General features: G+C 35.9%; 1 protein-coding gene across 3 annotated transcripts in view; it reads left to right on the top strand.

Annotated features, from left to right (window-relative positions):
* Window positions 1-22,304, top strand: part of RNF180 (ring finger protein 180) — a 198,132-nt gene extending 175,828 nt beyond the window's left edge. Inside the window, exon 8 of one of the 3 annotated variants that reach the window (XM_032404348.1) lies at window positions 20,327-22,304. In XM_032404348.1, coding sequence (XP_032260239.1) covers window positions 20,327-20,526 — 200 coding nt within the window. In that variant the 3' untranslated portion in view covers window positions 20,527-22,304. Of the gene's footprint in view, window positions 1-14,967; window positions 15,099-20,326 lie in introns of those variants that run through there. The other 2 variants (XM_032404349.1, XM_032404350.1) reach the window with 2 other exon arrangements.
* Window positions 22,305-23,430: the final 1,126 nt, after the last annotated feature.

Below are 23,430 nucleotides of genomic sequence, written 5' to 3'. Positions count from 1 at the left end.
CAAAGCCTGACAATATCATAAACTACTTTAAAAACAAGTAATTACATGCATTCCCACTAAAATGTATAAATTATAAGGAACTAGAGAGGATACATAATATATCTACTTCAACCAGTACACAAATAGCCTCAACCATCACACTCAGAGATGGACTTCTATACTCTGCTTATCACATGCAACGTCACGGAGCTCACTACCTAAAACAGGAAGTTTGTACATTTTAGTAACTCTATCAGACAAATCTCTATGTTGAATAAAATCTGGACTTCTCACAGTTTTCTTTGATTGGTTCAGGTACGTCTTAATCTTCCTTCATGTGACTGTTCTTAGAATATACAAAGACACATTTCATGTTCAAGTCTTCATTCCACACAAACAATATTCACATTCCTTCAACTGTTCCTTATGGAACCTGGTTTCTAGGTCCTGTTTCAGAGATAGTAACAGGACTGGGAACCATGTCAATTGGAAACTGGATACTAATAAACTGAGTATGAAATGTCTAGAAATAGTAGTTATTTAAGGGGAAAGAACTAAGATTGACAGAGTCATAACTGCAACTAGTACCTGATAAGAGGTGTAAAGTGCTCGCTCACATTTATTTAGAATATTTCCATCCCTTTTCACATGACCCAATGTTAATATGGCACTGGGTCACTGAATCTGTGGTCTCTATCTAAAGCAGAATAGTTCAGTTAGGCATTGGACTCAAAATTGGAACGCCTTTTCTTTCTATATTAAGTTTATGATCCAAATGAATTCTAATACAAATTGTACATTTCTTTCAAACATCACCATTCCATAGCTCTTACTTTAAAAACTACCAGCACTTTCATTCTCTCACACTCTCTCTCACATACACACACACATACTCACACACACAAACTTCATCCCCTTTATTGTTTGCATATATAGAAGTTGCTTTATTTATTCCACATGAAGTTGGATGTTGGCAGAAAATACATTTACAAACACTTGCATATATAACATAAATGTATACATATGCACATAAATTTAAAACCCACCCACTGACCACCGGACATCTGACGTTAGCACTAGAGACAAATTCTTATGGTGAGAGAGGGTAGCTGCAGCTGACCTTGGCCCTGAGCTGACCCTTTTAATTGCTTTCCCTAATACCAGTGCATTCCCTAACTACCCTGCACAATAGATGACCCACAGTTACTGTTGAAACTTATAGTAAGATGACTCTGGTACTGGATGGACACTGGAATTTTTGAACCTCTGATTAAGAAAGGCTAGAAAGGAAGTAAAGGAATTCAGCACAACCAAACTCAAACTGGACTGTCAATGTCTAGTAAATGGTGTTATTTAATTAAAAAAAAAAGATTTCAGCAGTGTTCATTTGTTCTAATGTCTGACCACTGTATGACTGCTCTGTTGGGGCAGTGGGCAATATACATATTGATTATGAATCATCCTGGGAAACTGTGGTCAATTTTGGAATGAAAAATGAAGATTAAGGAGGTGAACCTTAAGAGAAGAAATGGAAAACTTAATCCTCCACTGAGACACCTAGTGATCACTTTAACCTATTCCATGATCATGGTATGTGGCATACTCTTGTGAGTAATGACAGGCAAGGAGCATAAAGGTACTCTGACGATGATTCTGGGTCTGTGCAGTGGCTGCAGATTATTGTTTGTGTTGTATTACACCTTTTATCCCAAATGATCAGAGAATATGAAAAATTTTAGTAGACCTCCACTGTGTTATAGACCTATTACATATTTGAGATACAGTGACAAAATGGGATGCAGGGCTGTTCTGTCTTGATTCAGCAATCTCATTTGATCATCAGCAAAAAAAAGATGGATGTGCTGGATGAGGGGACCAGATTAGAGGGGTACATGTGCCTGATTCAGACCACAACAATGAGAAAATAGCCAAAGAACCCTGAATAACAGCAGGAATAGACACAAGTCAAGCTATTATTTCTGGTAATAACAACAGTGGAGATTTCTTCTAGGATATAGAAGATATAATGAGATATAGTAAAATATAATAAATGATGGGAAGAATCAGTCTCAATGACACTGTCTTAGGGAGAAATGATAAATTATAAAAATCATATTAATAAATCAGAGAGCTATGGACATTTAAAAAGGCAAAGTGAATTAAAATTCCAGTGTGGGGAAAGTCCCCCAGGAAAGCTAATGTTGCCAGCTATTTGCTTCTTTGGAAGTATTTTCTAATTCTGGGAATTATCTCAGGATCAGTCTTGCCATAGGGAGAGAAGTCTACTAGGAGTACGAGAAATGAGCAGGGGTTTCAATAACCAAATGGACTGGCATGTCAGATTGGAAGAACAGTCCAAAGATATGGCAAATTTTCCCCATAAGACATTTGCTGAGAGCTGTGGCAAAACTAGAGATTAAGTAGTTAGCCCCAAAAAAGCAATTTCCTGCTGTCTTACAGAGTTTAAGAATAAAGTCATAGTATAAAAAGGGGCCTACAACAAATATATAGTAAGAATTCTCCTTAAGACATTTCCCTTATTTTAACTTTATTTTAATTTCAGTATAGTTAACACACAGTATTAGTTTCAGGTATACAATATAGTAATTCTACAATACTATAGAACACTCAGTGCTCATCATGGTAAGTGTACTCTTGACTCCCTTCACCTATTTCATCCATCCCTGTCCCATCTCCTCTCTGGTAACCATCAGTTTGTTCCTATAGTTACAAGTCTGTTTTTGGTTTGTCTTTTTCCTTTGTTCGCTTTTAAATCATATGGTATTTTTCTTTCTCTGTCTTATTTCACTTAGATTTATACTCTCTAGCTCCATCCATGTTGTTGTAAATGTCAAGATTTCATTCCTTTTTATGGCTGAGTATATCCCATTATACACACACACACACACACACACACAATCTTCTTTATTCATTCATCTTATCAATGGACACTTGGGCTGCTTCCATAATTTAGCTATTGTAAATAATTCTGCAATAAACACAGGGGTGCATGTATTTTTTCAAATTAGTGTTTTCATATTCTTTGGGTAAATACCTGGTAGTGGAATTACTGGATCAAATTGTAATTCTATTTTTAGTTTTTTGAGGAACCTCCATACTGTTTTCCACAGTGGCTGTCCCAATTTGCATTCCCAGCAGTAGTGCACAAGGGTTCTTTTTTCTCTGCATCCTTGCCAACACTTGTTGTTTCCTTGTTGTTTATTGTAGCCATTCTGACAGTGTGAGGTGATATCTCATTGTGGTCTTTTGTTCTTGGAGAACTCTCCCAAAGATCCCTGCCCCTCCAGCACAAGCTCTGAGTTTAGTAAACAAACCTTCTCATACACCCCATGTGTTTTTCAAACTCCTGCTTCTATGCTATATCTCAACGGGGCTGTTTGTTTTGCTCTCTCTTTAACGGTGGGGACTCATTTTCCTCTAGCCCTCCCAGGTCTCCAAGAGCTGAGCCCACTGATTTTTGAAGTCCCGGGTGTTAAGCCCCACTGATTATAAAAATTCAAGAAATTATGCCCCTTTGGTTTTCAAAGCCAAATGTTAGGGGATTTGTTCTCCCTATGCAGGTTCCCCATATCTGGGGTGTCTGGTGTGAGGGTCTGTTTTTCTCCACTCTCTGAGCCTGCAGCATCCTTCCCTCCCAGGGACAGCCCATGGGTCTGTTTAACTTTCCACCGTGTCTCCACCCTTCCTACCTTCTTTGATGTGTCCTCTTCTCTACATTTAGCTGTGGAAAGCCGGTTCTGCCAGTCTTCGAGTCATTTTATGGGTTATTTATACTGATGTCGGTGTTATCTAGTTGTATTTGTGGGATGAAGTGAGCTTAGGATCCTCCTACTTCATCATCTTCTGTAGAAGTCTAACATTTCCCTTATTTTAAACCTTGTAGGGTGAAAGGATAGAGTTCCATTTACAACCTCTGAAAAGCAGACCTTTCAGATTAGAGGGGATAGAGACCTACTAAACTCTTAAAACCCAAAGGACCATTCTCAAGGAGTAGTCAAGATCTGAAAAACAGAGTACAAATCTACTGTGGTCCCATAGTGAACTCCATAGGGCTATGGAGATAAAGTCCCATTGAAGGACTGCAAAAACGATAGGATAGGCCATACCATTAAGCCATTTGAAATCAGAGGTAGACTGAGTGTAGTTAAAGCTGCAACCTTAACTTTACCTGCACCCCAGCTTATTCATTATTTGGCTCAGGTGATCAGCCTCTCACCCCATCTGCCTGACAAAACAAAGAGTCAACCCTCTTGGGAGGAAATAATAGCCACTTAAATCTGCATGAATCATTCACACAATAAAGAATTATGAGACAAGCGAAGATTAGGAAAATGTGACCAATCAAGAGAGGAAGCAGAAAATAGGAATAGATCCCCAGTGATCTAGATGTTGGTGTTATCAGACTAGGACGTTAAAATAACTATTTAAACAAATGCTAATGAAAAGAGAAAAAGATGGGCAACATAGATAAAAGAGTGGACAATATCAATAGAAAAGAGAAGCTATTAAAAACAACAAAAAGGACACTGGGAATTAACAATCACTGAGCCCTGTGTTATTAGTGGCTCAGGTCTCCATGTTCACAGCCATTGCCTTGGATTGGCATGGCTTTTTTTCCTCCCACTTCTACTTAATGGGTGCCCTTGCATTCTATCTCTGAAACCAAGGAGGGCCTTTTTTAGCCAGTCCACTATTCTCATGCTTTCTACCTTTTGTAGGTTGAATGATACGAATCTGCTATACTTCTCTGAGTTCTACTTCATCCATGCAACTGCGCTGATGAAGTGAATTGAGAGTTCAGTCTGTAGCCTTAGTTCTGCCTCTCACTCTGTATACAGATCCCAAGTTGAAGACAAGAGGAACAAGAAACAAGAGGCCCATTATTCTTTTTTTTTTTAATACTTATTTATTTATTTGACAGAAAGAGAGAGAGAGAGAGAACACAAGCAGGGGGAGCAACAGGCAGAGGGAGAGGGAGAAGCAGGCTTCCCACTGAGTAGGGAGTCTGACACGGGGCTGGATCCCAGGATCCCAGGATCCCAGGATCATCCTGAGCTGAAGGCAGGTGCTTAACTGACTGAGCCACCCAGGTGCTCCAAGGAGCCCATTACTCTTTAAATCAATTTACTACCGCCCCAGATTTATGAAATTACCTGTTGCTTCATTAAGCAACGTTTTATATCTCATTTGGCTAGTGATCCATTCACCAGAATGTAGATAATATAATTTACATGGTATAGCTTACTCTTCCTCAGCTTATAGCCTCCTAAGGGGCTTTTAGCCTACCTCATCATAGAGAATTACCTACAAGAGTTTACCTCCTAGACTTTTCTAAAAGCAGTCAGAGCTTTGAAGGCAGGAATGCCACATTGCAAAACCCCAGGAAGGACCTTTTATATAGTTGTGTTTTTGAAAGGTGCTCTCTGGAGTTCTGCAGTGCACAGCATAAAAATGAATGTATGTAGTCACTGCATATCTTGTTTCTTTTCATGATAAATAGGGCTTATACTTAGAGTTGTGGCTGCTTGACCCTTAGGACAATCTTTCCAATGAGAAAGATAACTATCCACAAGAGTGTTTCATGCCTCTTATATAATTATATGCTTATGCCTCCATACATAACTTTATTAGAAAGCACCATAATAACCTCAATATTTATATGAGAAAAATAAAGTAACAAGGAAGTGCTCATTAAATAAAATTTAAAATGTATTAATTATAGGCAGATTGAAGAGATGGAATCTGTAGTCTCAACAATTTCTTAATGAAATGACGCTCAGTGCTCAGATATAAATGATTTGAAAACTAGAATTTCTCTTTAAAATAGGGGCACATCCAACCAAAAACACTCATACCACCTGTCATGACAAATGCAAAATAGAACAAATTATAAAGTTTGCATTTCCTCATATAACTATGTAACATTACTCATATTTACTGCCCAAAAGTCCTCCATTGTTTATGTTATCCACTTAATGGATGTAAATCTTAAAAATTTTATTTTAGACTAAAATTCTGAAGTTATGGAAGGAATTTTTGTTTTTTTCTTTTTGCAGAGTATTATTAAATTTGCATAGTAAAAAAATGTTTTTTTCAAAATGACATAACCAGCTTCTAGGGAATTTGGTTTGCATCCCACATCCCTTAGAGCAAGTAAAATGTAAACTACTCATACGCATTTCAGTCCAGTCAGGTGAGCAGTTAGCTTGATCACACTAATAAAAAGATAAAGAACTTCCAGGAGAGATAGTCATCAGCATTCATAATCTTAATCCAGAATTTCAGGAATTAGGCTTCCTAAAATAGAGCAACTACAAAATAAGACCATTATTATGAAACAGAACTTCTCATCTTGGAAAATTTCCAGGTCCTCAACTGACTTTAACAGATGAAAAATAATTTTTTTTTTGTATGAAGGAAGAGAAGAGCTAAGGTTTTGGTTTTGGTTTCTTTGAAGCAAAACAGTTTCTGGGCATTAATTTCTGTTATTTCACACTGTGACCTTGAATGAATCCTGGTGCCCTAGCCATATCCCAGACCAATTAAATCAGAATCTCTGGAGATGGATGCCAAAAATCAGTATTTAAAGTTCCTCCAGAGATTCCAACGTGCAGCCGAAGTACCAAAGGTGAGGTACATTGCTCTCGAAGCTGCAAGGACGTGTGGCTCTCCAGCAGTACAGAATTGTGGACTCAGAATGGAAAGATACCTAAAAAGGTCCTTTTGTTTAATTCTCTGACTTCCAGGCAGTAACATATTCATAATATTATGAAGAGTAGATTAATTAGATGGAATGCAATGCTATAAATAAAGGAGATGGTGTTTGTTTTACACTGAAATGAAATTAACTCTGGCATAGTGTAGTGATAGTTTAATAGTGCATGGCAGTTGTCCATTTGTTTTGGATAGCAAATACAAACTTAACTGAGACTACAGTGCAAATTTAAGAAATCTGCAAGTAATTGCACAAACTAGAGTTTAGCCAATATGTTAAGAACACTTCTCTGAGGAAAATGCCAGGACATTTGGAGAGACCATAAAGTGGTATTGTATCCAAGGCACTAAGTATTTGTGTCTTCATCTGTAAATATATTAATTGGATTGAATTGGCTATCAAGGTAATCTCAAAAGATAAAACAAATTCCAAAAAGAAAAAAAAAAAAACAATTTCCTTTGGGGACATGAAGAGTATGCTAATAATCTGAAGATATTCTTAGAAGTTCCAGATCCTTCTTGCCAACTGGCAGAAAGACTGCTATGATTTACTATACCGTAGCTGTAGCTGCGTCTTTAATTTTTGCAGTGCACATGAAGTAGAAGGACTTGCTTATTATGGCTTAAAATAGATGAATATCAAATGAGATGTATACCTACAAATTTTAACAGCTATTAGAGTATTAGCTCATTAAAACTGATAGGATAATATGAAAACATTTTCATGTTTCCAGATTTATAATTTACCATTGAAAACTTTCAAATGCCTGAACAGATTAAAACTTTAAATTTTTACCTTACCAGTATTAGGCTTGTGTTACAATTAACCAAAGAAGCTTGAGATACTTAAAACAGAAAAAACTTCACAACTGTACTGGTAGTGAAATAGCTGAAATATTTTATAGCTACACTAGATATAATGCAAGGTTATATATATAGGTTTTATAGTAGAATCTGGTAATATAATCTAAAAACATTTAATTTCTATCCCACTATTTTTTTTTCATTATTACATTTAAATATCCTTTTTCTTAAAGAGAGAATACAGTAATATATGACACAGAGACTGCTTTTTCTTTTGTTACTTTTTCTGATCTGGGAAAATGAAAGACTGTAAGGATAATTTCTCAAAGTATAGCAAAGAGAATTTAAAGAGACTGATTAAACGACTAGAAACTTTGAGTTTCTAGAAACATGTATTATGCTTTTAAGTCGTTTTTTTCTACATTGCTTATGTGGTATGTCTTAAGAGTTCACACAGAACAAAAATAATAAGGTTACTAGTTCATTGTTCTTAATTTAAATTGTACTTAACATAGAGTGCAATGTTGGTTTCAGGAATAGAATTCAGTGATTCCTTACTTAACGTACAACATCCAGTGCTCATCACAAGTGCCCTCTTTAATACCTATCACCCATCTCCCTCCATCAATCCTCAGTTTGTTCTTTATCCTTAAGAGTCTCTTATGGTTTCCCTCTCTCCTTTGTTTTCCCCCTTCCCATATGCTCATCTGTTTTCTTTCTTAAATTCCATATATGGGTGAGATCATATGGTATTTGTCTTTCTCTGACTGACTTATTTCATTTAGCGTAATACACTCTGGCCCCATCCACATCATTGCAAATGGCAAGATTTCATTCTTTTTGATGGCTGAGTAAAATTCCATTGTATATATACACCACATCTTCTTTATCCATTCATCTTCTATAGTTTGGCTATTGTGGACGTTGCTCCTATAAACAATGGGGTGCATGTGCTCCTTCAAATCAGTATTTTTGTATCCTTTGGGTAAATACCTAGTAGTGCAATTGCTGGATCACAGGGTAGTTCTACTTTTAACTTTTTGAGGAACCTCCATACTATTCTCCAGAGTGGCTGCCCCAGTTTGCATTCCCACCAACAGTGCAAGAGGTTTCCCCTTTCTCTGCATTCTCACCAACACCTGTTGTTTCTTGTGTTATTCATTTTAGCCATTCTGACAGAAAACCATAGAACTCTTAAAAAGAAAATATAGGGGTAAATCTTCGTGACTACTGGATTCTTAGGCATGACACCAAAAGCATGACTACTAAAAAAAAAAAAAAAAAAAAAAGGACTTCATTAAATGCAGCCTACTTAAGAGAAAATATTTACAAATCATACTTCATAAGGGCTTAATACCCAGAATATATAAAGAACTCAAGACGACAACCCAATTAAAAAAATGGGCAGCAGACTTCAATAGACATTTCTCCAAAGATACACAAACAACCGATAAGTATATTAAAAGAAGCTCAACGTCATTAGTCATTAAGGGAATGAATGCAAATGAAAACCACAACGAGATCACACCTACTAGACCAGCTCTAATAAAAAATTAATAGAAAACAAGTGTTTACAAGATTGTGGAGAAATAGGAATCCTCAAAGATTGCTGGTAGCAATGTAAAATGATGCATCCCACTGCAAAAATACTTCGGAGTTTCCTCAAAAAGCTAAATATAGAATTACCATGACTTAACAGATCTACTCCTGGATATATACCTACAAGAACTGAAAACAGGGACTTGAAGAGATACTTGTATCCCAGTGTTTACTGCAGCATTATTCATCATAGCCAAAAATGGAAGCAATCCACGTAGCCATAAACAAATTAATGAATAAACAAAATGTGGTATATACATACAGTGGAATATTATTTAGCCATGAAAAGAAATGAATTTATGATACCTGCTTACAGTATCAGTGAACCTTGAAAACATTACACTGGGTGAAATATCCAGACCCCAAAGGATGAATATTTTATGGTCTGACTCATTGACATACCTAGAATAGACAAATTCTTTGAGACAGAAAGTAGATGAGAGGTTACCAGAGACTGAGGAGAATGGGAAATTGGGAAATTATTCCTTAATGGCTACAAAGTTTGCCTTTGTGATAATGGTTGCACAACTTTGTAAATGTAATTAATGCTATTGAGTTGTATACTAAAAAATGGTTAAATGGCAGATTTTATGTTATATATTTTTTGCCACAATAAAAAAATATTTTTAGGGGCACCTGGGGGGCTCAGTCGTTAAGCGTCTGCCTTCAGCTCAGGTCATGATCCCAGCGTCCTGGGATCTAGCCCCGCATCGGGCTCCCTGCTCGGCGGGAAGCCTGCTTCTCCCTCTCCCACTCCCCCTGCTTGTGTTCCCTCTCTTGCTGTGCCTCTCTCTGTCAAATAAATAAAATCTTTAAAAATATATTTTTTAAAAAAAAGAAACCATGGTATTCATTTTTTACCTAGTTAACAGAAACAAAACATTAGAAGTTTTTATGATTTTTCCTGATAACTTTATAAACTGCAGTTGACCCTTGAACAACACAGATGTTAAGGTTGCCAACACACCCCATAGTTGAAAATCTGCACTTAAAGTTTGACTCCTCCATGACAACTACTAACCAACTGTTGACCAGAAGCCTTGCTGATAAGATAGTCTATTTGTATATATATTATATACTGTATTCTTACTATAAAGTAAGCAAGAGAAAATGTTAAGAAAATCATAAGGAAAAGAAAATACATTTACATTACTGTATATATATTTTTTGAAAAAAATCCAGTTGTGGGGCACCGGGGTGGCTCAGTTGTTTAAGCACCCAACTTTTGATTTCAGCTCAGGTCATGATCTCAGGGTCGTGAGATCGACCCCCTGCGTGGGGCTCTGTGCTCAGTGGGGAGTCTGCTTGAGATTCTTTCCCTCCCTCTGCCCTTCCCCCCGCTCTCACTCTTTCTCTCTCTAAAGTAAATAAATCTTAAAAAAAAAAAATCCACCTGTAAGTGACCCTGCACAGCTCAAATCCATGTGGTTCATGGGTCAACTGTATATTGAAAATTAAACAGGTGTTACAGAATTATAAGTAATCCACACATACTTTAACATATTCATTAGAAAAAATTAATTTTGCAGGATTTATACATTTGACTCTGGTATCCTAAAAATACAGGAGATAAAGATGACATTTAAAATCCATTTTGTATTAGCTTTTCAAGTATATTAACAGAGTAACTCTATACCTACTTTTGACTATAAAAATATCACTCCACCTCTGCTAAGGCCTACTTAGATCAATCAACTTGGCACTATAAAAGTCTTATGTAATATGAAAAAGACAGCATTAAAATACCATGCTTCAGCCTTTTGTCTGTCCCATCACACATGAAGGATATCACATACATCCTTTTTTTTTTTTTTTTTAAAGCATCTAACTACATGTAAGATGTAGGATGGGTAAGGCTGGAAAATATCTTACTGTCCTCATTCTTTATCTCCAGAAACTCAGTAAGAAAGGTGTAGTAACTTGCTCAGGATCACATAGTTGTTAACTAGCAGAATTGGGACTCAAACAGTCCCCAGATGAGAGAGAAAGAACTAGGTTCAAATCTTAATACAAGTTACTTTACCTCCATAAGCCTTAATTAATTCCCTTATTTATAAAGTATTGACGAATTTGATGCTTATTGCAATGACTGTAAAATAAGAATCAATCAATAGTATTCTGTCATCATTGTTCCTTCCACTAGATTTTAAGCTCTGAGCATGCAGTGTGTCCGTCTTGCTCAGTGATACATCTGAGGGCTTTACCCAATGCTTGGCATATGACAAATGATTCTTTCCCTTTTAATAGTAATTTCAAAGCTCTCTGAACTAACCTCTAAAGAATATTTTTTCTTAAGAACTACAAAATGCATCTCAAATACATTCAGAATAATATTCCATCCCTCCTAAAAATATATTTGAGAGGCCTGATTTGAGACATTCTGAAAAAATAGGCTAATTCATTCTATTTTCTGATGTCTTTCCTTATATACAGGTACTCAATCATCCATCCATTAAACAAATACATTTAGTACCCAGTATAAGCACTGTGAAAGTTGCTAAAATTGAAAAAAATATATGAGATAATTGTTCACAATCTTTTCTTCAAAATAATGGAACCTACTTTATGGTCTTTGATGGTGAATATAAATTTGAACCATATTGGGGGGGGCAGGGAGTGATGGCCTTTATCTTCGAGGATATGAGAAAAATCCTTCAGAGGTAAAATTGTTTTTATAAAACAGAATTTATAAAATGGCAGAAGTACCTGTTTGAGATTCTAGAATGCTGGTTCTTTACATTTTTTCTCAACCTAACTGACTTGGAGATTTCTTTCATAGTCCTTTCTCTTCAAATTCACACAATGAAATTTCTCCAAGAGCACTTTTCCACGTGAAGAAAAAAAAACAGAGAAAAAAAAAAAGATTCAACTTTGGGGATTATCATCATTTTCTTGAAAAACTTTGTAGGTTATCTTGTGATTCTCAATCAGAATTCATAGTGATACTGAAATAATTTTCCCTTACCTCCTGAGTCCTCTGCTCCACATCATCTTAAGCTTTCTGACCAAAGCTGACGGAGCAGTCTCTGTCTGGTATATTGGTAGTTGCTGGGGCAGAGGTAAAAAGACTGCTGCAGCCTCTCAAACTGATAAATGCTATACCCAGAAGCAATGCACAGTATTTTGTTTGAACAATCATTTTCATTGGTCAAGTCTCACGGCCATGTCTAACTTTCTCAGGGGCAGGGAAGTGCAAAATAAACCATGTACTCAGAAGGAGACCAGATTATTTGTGCAGAGCCCTAAATGTATCACAATTATGCGAATTTTAGTCCACTATGTTTGAAAACTTGGATAGAATGGATAATGTATAAAAATTCCAAAACCAACTTAAGAAAAACCTAGAAAACATTAATAGACCAGCAATTAATAAAGAAAAACTGATGCAACTAGTAAAGAATTGGTATTTAAAAATTTACCCCCAAACCTGAAAAGACAACAGGCCCAAATGGTTTTACAGGCTAGCTTTACCAAACCATCAAGGATTTTAATTTTATGCACATTGTTTCAGAGAGTAAAAAGGACACAAGAGTGTCAAGGTTGAGAACTCTTATGGGTCTGAGATTTACCCTATTTGCAAGCTAACAAATTAGTCTTCCACTTTCATGGATGTTTGCAAAAAGTGTAAGATTCCTGGGTCAGAAACAAAGGATGGTCTATTACTCACAGCAATAGCCAAAACAGCAGAATTGGTGATGGATACCTGAGCCCTCTCTCTCATAGGACATTACAGATAGGGCCAGGTGATACCTACACACACACTGGGATGTGTTACCTGGAGAGCTCTGAGCCTATAAAATTCAATTCAGTTCTTTTATTTTATTTTACTTTATTTTAGAGAGAGAGCACAAGTGGGGGGTGAGGGGCAGAGGGAGAGAGAAAATCTTAAGCCAGTCTCACGACACTGAGATCACGACTGGAGCCTAAATCAAGAGTCGGATACTTAACCATCTGAGCCACCCAGGTGCCCCCAAATTCAATTCTTTTATAACACCATTAAATATACTATGTTCTAAGGTTACAGTCAAACCTTCCCAGAGGGGGAACCTGCCTGCCAAGACTGTATGCTATAGGAATAGCTTTCAAAAAATAGTACAGAGGAGCGCCTGGGTGGCTCAGTCATTAAGCGTCTGCCTTCAGCTCAGGTCATGATCCCAGGGTCCTGGGACCGAGCCCCACATCGGGCTCCCTGCTCAGCGATGAGTCTGCTTCTCCCTCTCCCACTCCCCCTGCTTGTGTTCCCTCTCTTGCTTTGTCCCTCTCTGTCAAATAAATAAATAAAATCTTTAAAAAAAAAAAAGTACAGAATAGAAGCAGTCATTACTTCTGTGTGCAAGATATGCAGACATACAGATACCCATGCAGAATTGTCACCTATTTGCCAAAGTATTTTATAAAGCCAATAAAATCATGATAAACCAAAAACAGAAAACAAAATTATACACCAATCTTCCTTAAAAACATAGGAATAAAAATTCCATATAAAATATATAAAGCTGAATTATCAGTGTATGAAAAGTGTATTATAAACACATGGAATTTATCCTAAGTATGAAGGAAGGATAAAACATTAGAAAATCTATCACTTTAATTCATCACTTTAATAGATTTTAATTATTCAACATTTTAAAAAATCTGTGTGAATTCATCACATTAACAGATTAAAGAAGAAAACCATATGAACATCTTGCAAGATACAAAGAAACTATTTTGACTTGACCAAATGGTTATGTTTAATATTGGCACAAGAATCCAAATTTTCTCATCTCTTGATGAGAATGATTTTCCTTGCACTGTGCTTTTTTTCCCCCCACTATAATATATTGGGGGGGGGAAGTATGAAGTTTATGTCTTTACTATGTTCTTTACTTTAAAATAGTATAGTTTGAAGGTACTTAATATTATTAGATACTCTTTAAAGCATGTCTGAATACCAGACTAATTATTATTAGTTTATCACCAGTAATGGATTGTGGTTAAGTCCATGTAAAAGTGAATTCCTCGTGCAGAAGCTTTCACTCCATTAATTCCAATCCAAATTCTCTTGGAATAAAGTAGTTGCCTATATTACAATATATACATTCACTATTATGATGGTTTTAGACATACTGTCTCCTAGGCCATGTATTTTAATGGGGGCAAAGATTGGTTTGGGGGAGGCCACCAAAAAATCCTAGACAATACATTGGTTTATGGCCCTCAAAAGCTTAAACTGTACCTGACAAAATCTTATTCTTTCCTATTTATTTTCTCTCATTAGGAAGAAAATAGGTTTAAGTTAATTTATTGATTAGAATACATAAATTTAAATTTATTTGTCCCCTTATGGGGGTGCTAATTTTTTTTGTTTGTTTGTTTTTTTGTTGTTTTTTGTTTTTTGTTTTTTTAAGATTTTATTTATTTATTCATGAGAGAGAGAGAGAGAGAGAGGCAGAGGGAGAAGCAGGCTCCCAAGGAGCAGGGAGCCCGATGCGGAACTCGATCCCAGGACCCTGAGATCATGACCTGAGCCGAAGGCAGACGCTTAACCATCTGAGCCACCCAGGCGCCCCGGGGGTGCTAATTTTTTTAAAAAGATTGAGAAACACTGTTCCAGACTCATAGTTTCTTAAAACAGGAACTATGTCTTAAAATATCTTTGAATCCAAAGAGGGCACGTACTGCATGGAGCACTGGGTGTTACACGCAAACAATGAATCATGGAACACTACATCAAAAACCTAATGATGTAATGTATGGTGATTAACATAACAGAAATAAATAATAAATAAATAAATAAATATTAAAAAAATATCTTTGAATCCTCAGCCACTAACAGATAGTAAATATACTCTTTATACTGTTGAATAGATCTCATAGTCTCAGTGTCTCATACCCGGACAGTCTACTTAAAGTTAGCCGCTGCCTTGAAGAAATCAACTCATACTTGAAACAATTAGAAACCATTAATATAGACATAATATGAAGAACAAGCTCTGGCAAGAAAAGGTAACCTCCTCCTCATAATAATAGTAACAATAATAATGTAATAAGAAAAATCTAACATTCACTGAACCCTTATAATGGGCCAGGTGTGAGCTTTATATGTGTTAATTCATCTAATCCTCATGATAGCCCAATGAATTAGGTCCTTTTATTTTGATCATTTTACAGTAGACTCAGTTACTGATTACTGGAATTAATCACTAGTTAGTATTCCGGCAATTTTTCTGATGTCATAATCTATCTAATACTTACCAAGTAACAACATCTATGAGGTGATTTTCCTTTCATCAGATTTTGGTTGAGAAATTGCAATCATCCCATCCAATTTATAGCTTTGGAAATCCCAAAATTGTTACAAAAACCTATTCACCAACTCCCCACTTAAAAAAAATTGAAGGGGTGCCAGGGTGGCTCAGTGGGTTAAGCAGCTGAGTCTTGATTTCAGCTCAGGTCATGATCGCAGGGTCATGAGATGGAGCCCCTCGCCAGGCTCCCCTCTGGGCATGGATCCTGCTTAAGATTCTCTCTCTTTCTCTGACCCTCCCTTCCACCTCCCCCTCTCCCTTTCTCTTTCTCAAAAAAGAAAAAAATATTAAACAAGCAATGATCCTTATGCATCTTACCTATAAAAACTTATTGCCTGAACCATCCTGGGTCACCATCACTTTCTGGTGTTCAAAGCTGAAAATTAGCATTAATGAGGACACTTCTAGAATGAAAGGGGCTCTATTAGTGGTTATACCAGGACAACAAAGGCAAATTCAGACTGTCCTGGGGAAACCACATAGGATCTCCCTACTCATAATGCTTCATCTTTTGTGCCATGTCTTCTCTTAGCCCTACTTTTTTCTAGGGCTATTCCGTTAATACCATCATTCCTTTGACCCAAGCAACTGAAACTTGAATCTGAAACATCTAAGGTTTATAAATAATCCTTTAGGTCAGAAAAATCACTTTAGTATATAACAATAATTTCCAATAACAGTGCTACCTGTTCTCCATCCTCTATTTGTGAAGAAGATTTTGAAAAGGAGTATCAACTACTTTGGGAATATTTGTGTTTATGTGTTAGGTTAATTTCTGAATGTGAGAAAAACTCTTCCCACTTCTCCTTTCTTCTACACCAACAGAAAGACCCCTTTTTCTCTTAAGATAATGACTACAGTTTAGAGAATGGTGGTTAGACAGTCTTAAAAAACTGTTGGGGTTGAAATCTCCTTAATATGCTCTCCAAAAAAGAATACCCCCCAAGTTGGGTACAAAGCAATCCACTGGAATGTGGGAAGAGAACTTAAAAATATATATTCTATTTATCTAAACAGAAGAAAAGTTAAGCTTAATAATATTGAGTGAAGACTAACAGTAGCATCCTTACTTACATGTTATGATGGTATGTAATGTTGGCTAAAGAAAACTGGAAGTCTAATAACACAGAAGGGCTGACTTGATTAGTGTGTTTTCTATGTGTTACAATATGTTGAAGTTTGCATATGCGCAGTTAAATGGATTTTACATTATATTATCTAGTTTTAGATAAATACCAGGGCAAAGTACACAAGAGACTTAATTATTCTATAAAGAAATCACATTAGAGATAATAGTAAAGCAAACAAAAAAAGTAGAGGGGAAGAAACATCATCCTATTGTAAATGTTTTATAAGCTATAAAAATTAATAATTAAAAAATAAAATGTGATAGGAAGTTAGCCAAAAAATTATGAATTATTAAAAACCTATTTGAAAGATGGCCCTCTAATTTATTCTAAAATATCATTTCCCTGTTATCTCATCCTTTTTAATTTCATGTTTTAAATCTACATAATACAAGTAAGTATAATTTACTGAAAATTATAAAATATTGATGAAAGTAATTGGAAAAGACACAACTAAATGGAAAGCTATTGCATGTTCATTGATTACAAAAATTAAGATGTTCATGCAACTTAAATATGTACAATTTTTATTTTAAAATATTATATAAACAGTAATCTAGAATTGTCCTTGATCAAAGAAGTTTGACTTTAAATAATGATACCACCCAAGTGAGTGTAACCTTGCCATCAAAATAAGCAGCCTGATCTAGAGCACAATATTAATGTTCTTCCATTGTTAAAATGGATGAGCCAGAATCTGGTTCATGCTTGAGCCTCACAGAACCTTTACCACCAGAGTTACTAGCAGCTACCAAAATTATAGCTTTTCCATAGTTTATTTATTGTCCCCACTCCCTAACACTAATAAGCACAGAAATACTTAAAGTAGGCATTAGTAAGTAAAAACCAAAGATTATGATCAGATTATCAGTCCTTCGAAAATTGGATTTTTTTAAGAAGACTTTGCAACTACATATTGGTCAGCCAACAAAAAGAGGTTGCCATTGGGCAAGCTTATACTCAAGCTCTAAATAGTTAGCATGCACATATTACAAAGAAAAAGGACAGTATTTCACAAGGAGATGTAATATTTCTCAGAAATATATTCATTTAGTCATATAAGAACTACCACTTTTTTTTAAGCTGGGCGCCAGCAGTTTATTTCCTTGTTTTTTTATTCTGCCTCAAAATATTAACATTATACTCTGGGAGATGAGAGAGTTTGGATTTCCTCATTTAAGGCCCATTTTTCCAACACATATGTGTTCAGAGTTTGCAAATAAGAAAAGAATTCTCATATTTGCAGTTAGATGTATATACACAAATACATCTGTATCTCCATCTCTATCTGCATTCGCCTCCCTAGGTTCTATCGTGTATATCTCTCTGTAGATACATAAATCTATTCCTAAATTCCCTCCACATCTCTCCTGCCATACTCCTCCTCCTTCTAGATTGCTTTATGTGTATATCTACTAATAGCTTCTGTAGACAGAGTGGAAGGCTCTACTTCACTGCCTGAAAATAGAGGGTTATAATGTCTGGAACATGACTAGCCAGCTCGGTCTCAGGACAGATGGGACGTTAGCTTTGTCTCGGGAAGCCATATGGAAGAATGGCTCCCTTAATAAGACGGGAGGAAGCCTGTGTCAGAGTGTTTGGAAGGCCTCTGTACCCCTGGGGGTGACACTTGTGCACATGTCACCTAGAGGTAAGAGTGGGGCTGCAGCCACATTGGAGTCCAACACCAGCCACCCCAGAGGAGTCTGTCCTGTCAGTGGGTGGCCTGGACAAACAGTAGCCACCACTCTGGAAAATAGCCTGTCAGAGAAGGTGGCCACGTGGAAGCTGGTGCAACTATGGCTAGCGGGTTGCTGGTAGTAGCATTTGAGGGTGAAGCCCCAGGGGCTTTGATCTGCAAGGATATCCTCACCCAACTGTACAACCACTGGGGTCCCACAAAATGATCCTATCACCCTCTGATCACCCTGGCCTGAGAATTGGGAACCAGGATCCTAATGTCTACAAGACATCCACTTGGGACCTGTAGGCTGCTTCCGGTCTTGGTGATCTTCACCCTCAGGCACCGACTGGTGACTACCTTCACTATAGGGCCCAAAAAATCCACAAAATAAACACAGAGCAATGCAAACGGCCATTTGGCCCGATCAGCTAAAATCAGGACTCAGCCCTTGGACTGTCTTGGTGGTTTTATGGTTTCCTGAAATGCTCTGCATTTAGGACCACCCCAGGAAAGGTCTATTGCACCCTTTGTAGAGTCCCCTCTGCACATGTGTTTCCTTGTGCTGTAAAGCGGCTCTCAAACAACCTCAGCTAAAAACTGAGATCCAAGAGCCACCAACTGCCTGAGAAGGATCCTATGGTGGTGTTTCCACTAGATGGTCCCTTTATCCATACAGATGATGTTTCCTTTAGCTGAGGCCAGTGGTGTTTCTGGTACCACAATGTAAGCACTGACGAGTACACACTCTCACACATCAACAAACTCACACCTACCATTATTAAATACTAATTGACTGCATTAATGCCAGGTAGAATTAGGCCCTTTACCAAACACTTCTGATCGGGTCCAGCTGTCTTCTGTAGTACACTAGTTGAGTTTCAGAGCCCTGAGTAGCAAAAGGATATAGTAGGGGATTTTGGTCTGTTTGTATTTTTGTTTGTTTGATGGCTGGTTGGTTGGTTGGTTGGTTTTATAATTTTCTGGCACTTGGAGTCCAGTAAAATGACTGACTGGTTGCATTTCTCATTTCCTTTCAACCACTGATGTGACTTTGACCAAATGAAGAAGGGTTCTTACAAAGAAACACCTTGTAGTGAAATATAAATGGGCACTTCCAGGTTCTATTTTATTTATGTATTCCCATGTTCTTGGAATGGTCTTCTCCTTGTCCTATGTTCTTAAGCAGTGCTTTCGTTTTAGAGCTCATGTCTCTCTTGACATCCCCAGCAAAGAGCAGTCAAGAACGTGAAAAACCAGCTAGAGCCAATCCAAACACAATGTGATGGAATATAACAGAGAACAAACTATTTCTGTATGTGAAAACTAGGGAGGCCTGAATCATTATCAGACTGGGAATAGAATTATGTCCATTGCAGAAGTACCTGGTAGTGTCTCAACTTACCCCTAACATTCCACATTCACATACACAATGCGTTTTCTTCAAGGTTGTTGCTACAGTTGAGATTGGAGATTTTGAGATTTGCTTTTTACGTACCAATCTCCTTAAGTAAGCCCGTGCTTTAAAATTTATAAAAATTAAAGCTAAATTTCAATTTTGTACCATTTTGTCCAGTTTATTCAGTGCTAAAATAAGAGCTATTTTTCTCATAGAATTTTGTTCAAATACCAATGAAATTCTCGAGGTATGAGATACAAGGTTAAGTTGGTGATCACAAATTACAAAGAGCAGTTGTGACAATACAACCTTAATCAAGTTCAAATTTAGAAATAGCTCTCCTGTGAAAATAATTTAAAAATTTGTGAGGATCAATTGTGATTAATTTATTAGATGGTACGGATGAGCAATCAGAGACCCAAAGAGATCAAATAACTTGCCCAAGAAGGTGACAGAACAAGGATAGTCTCCTGACTCCACACCCCATACTTTTTGCTAATTTTACTGACCCTGCCCTTAAAACCATAACTAAGAGAGACTTCTGACAGTTGTTTATCATTGAAAAAAAAAAACTGTCAGGAATATAACATATCACTCTGTGAAATCAAGATACGCTCTTATTCATGGCACCAGTGTTCATAATGCAGCTTCCTTTCTGAGCACGTATCTGAATTCTGTGAGCTTTAAAATAATGTGTTCATGCATCTTGTAGGTTTCCACAGACGTGCAGCTCCAGTTACAAGAAGGCAATTCCCACATGGTGCACATAGGATGGATTATCTGCACTTTGAGGATGATAGCCGTGGATGGTGGTTTGACATGGATATGGTGATCATCTATATTTATTCAGTGAACTGGGTCATTGGATTCATTGTTTTCTGCTTTCTTTGCTATTTTTTCTTTCCGTTTTAGGAATTTTCATACCTTACTACAGTTGAACAATCACAAATGATGTAGATAGCAATTAAATCTTTTTAAAATGTGCTTTGAAGTTTTTATAATGTTGCATTATATAAATTGTTGGTGTTTATAGAAAGTATGAGAATAATGGACTTATTTATTAATGTTTTTCACGTAACGAACTACAGTTTATTCAGGAGCTAGTCTGCCTGGCACTTAGCAACAATGAACTATTAATTTCATAATAATTTCATAATTCCTTCTGGTTTAGGATTTATGGGCTCTAATTTTACAATACTGCTTTTATACTTAATTGTAAAGACTGAGGTTTTCCCTCCACTGAAAAGTAGTAAAAATACAAAGTGAAATGATAATCTGGGTAGGTAGTATCTTTGCTGAAAAAATATTTAGTCAATCACCACTTATTCTTAGGCAAATTATGTGCATTAGAGATAAATTATATTTTCTGGGAACTAATCTAACAGGGTATATTCAGTTTTGGTTTCCAATTATCGCTACCTATTTCCTGTTCTATTAAAAAAGCTGGCTATTCTTTATACAGACCTAATAATAGCATTAGTGCAACATTTTTAATTATTATAAGAACAGAATAGTAAATGCAAAAAGCCTGAGACCCCCAATAGAGAAATATATTAATAAATACTTTCCAAATTGCCGGATGACTCACCTGAAGAAATAAAATACTTAACTGATTTTCGGTAGTTTAAAAGAGCAATGCATGTCCAAAATGTAACCAATTTAGTGATTTGTTTAACACAGAGGTTGTCAAATATATTGTAAATGTGCAATAAAGAGTGACTTTTAAATTTTTTTCTTTGTTATTAATTTAATATCTGGAATAAGGAATTGTTGGAAATAGGCTTATGGATATAAACAAAGAAAACCTGGCATTTCTTTTTATTTATTATGACAGTACTATAAGCCTTGGAATTGGTTTTTCCCTTAATTAAAAAAAAAAGGAAATCTGAATTATTCCAGAATAGGAAACAGTACAAGTATCCCAATTTCAGGATTGAGAAAACGAAAGCACAAAGAAGTAAGCTTATTTATCTCGGTTCCTAAGGCAGTCTTTGTGTAACCTATGAGGAAAGTTTTGATTATGAACTACTAATCCAACATTCCTACACTGTGTCATCATATATCTGATAATGCAGTGAGCATCTTTTTACACAAGGTAAGTGAAACTGTCATGGCACTAAAAATATCACCATCCAAACAAATTGTGACTGATGAGGCCTCAAGAGTTCAGTCTTGGAAAAGTCCAAATGGGACCTAATTTCTAGTAAGTATATTTGAATAAAAGCACCTATCTGATGGTATGTGATGTTCTAAGAAATACGATAGAATAATATAGATTTTTATTCTTACACTGTTACTGTGTTTAAAATTATATCTGTGAAAGGAAACAGTAGTGTACATTAGACACGATCAAGTCTAGAAAGCAGAAAACTAAATACAGTTTAGAAACATCAATTTTTGCTCTTGTATCAAAATAGATAAATAAATTAATGCTTGTGGTCTAGTGACATATAACTAATATCTTGGCAAAACAATGTTTTTGACAAAGCTCAGTATTACCTTACAGAAATAAAATTTGGTATTTGTAATAACTAACTTATTGCTCAAAGTGGAGGTAATACGTGTCAGGACTGAAAAATTAAGAAAACACATATGGATGGGGGACAGTATTTTAAGAACTTTAAAATGAACTGCAGCCATTTCCCAAACAATTCCTGGCTTATCATCTCTAGCAAATAATATGCTTTCATTCATTCCTAAATCTAGAAGTTGATTTTAGGGGCACCTGGGTGGCTCAGTCAGTTAAGTGTCCAACTCTTGATCGCAGCTCTGGTCTTGATCTCTGTGAGTTCAAGCCCTGCATTGGGCTCCATGCTGGGCATGGAGCCTACTTAAAAAGTAAGTAAGTAAGTAGGTAAAATAAATAAATAAATAAATGTCAATTATGATTATACATGAAGCAAAGCTAGTAGTATAATATTATAGATACAGAATTCTCAGAGAGACAGATTTGATTCCCAATATGAATGTAGTAGCTCAGTGATAATATCAATTTATAGATCTGTATCTACAAACTAAATACAAATAAAGATAATACCCTTAAATAGATAAAACAAATACCCTCTAAAAAAAAGAAAGCATAGTCTGGAGGAACATTCTAAATGGGTTATATGAATCTTAACAACTTAGTCTGAGAATAACATCATTTGGCATATTGAAATTAAAAGTAAGTTTAGAAAATTATAAATTTCTAATTTTACTTTAAAATATGTAAATTGTATGCAAATGAAGCTAAAAGCTGCCAAATATTAAGAAGCGCAGCATTTCCTAGAGCTACCAATTTATTAGAAGCCAGATAAAACCTGAGATGAAAAGAAACCATTTTCTTCTGGTATCTGTCACGCAGTAGCCATTCAATAGATGATTAATAAATTTATAAAGAAAAGTAAATTAAAAATAAATTTATAAATACATGAATGATCTTTAGAGTGAAGCAAATTACATGTTGTTCTCGTTTAGTGTCTTTCACAGTATCAATCACGTAAAAACTCATTTTCCAATAAAGAACAAAGGAAAAAAAAGAAAAATTCTAAAACTAATGGAGTACAGTATGTACCCTAATTAGTATTATTTAATAAGGTTTAATTTTCTAAGCTATCACTATCAACAATTTTTATTTCTACAGAGCTTAATTACTGTGAAGGTTAATTTTAAATATTCTCACACATGCATTTAAAAAATGCCCAAAGTTAAGTTACATTTCTGAATTCTTTCAGCAGGTAACTTATTTCTTGATTGTAAAAAAATGAATTCACAAACTGAAATCAGTTCATTTCATACTCAGTAGAAGCTAGGGGAATCTAAATTAGACAAAAC

This window comes from Phoca vitulina, unplaced genomic scaffold (genome assembly GCF_004348235.1).
Source record: "Phoca vitulina isolate PV1807 unplaced genomic scaffold, GSC_HSeal_1.0 scaffold6, whole genome shotgun sequence".
Classification (NCBI taxonomy): domain Eukaryota; kingdom Metazoa; phylum Chordata; class Mammalia; order Carnivora; family Phocidae; genus Phoca; species Phoca vitulina.
The sequence above is the reverse complement of the archived record's forward strand: the minus strand, read 5'-3'. Positions and strand labels throughout refer to the sequence as shown.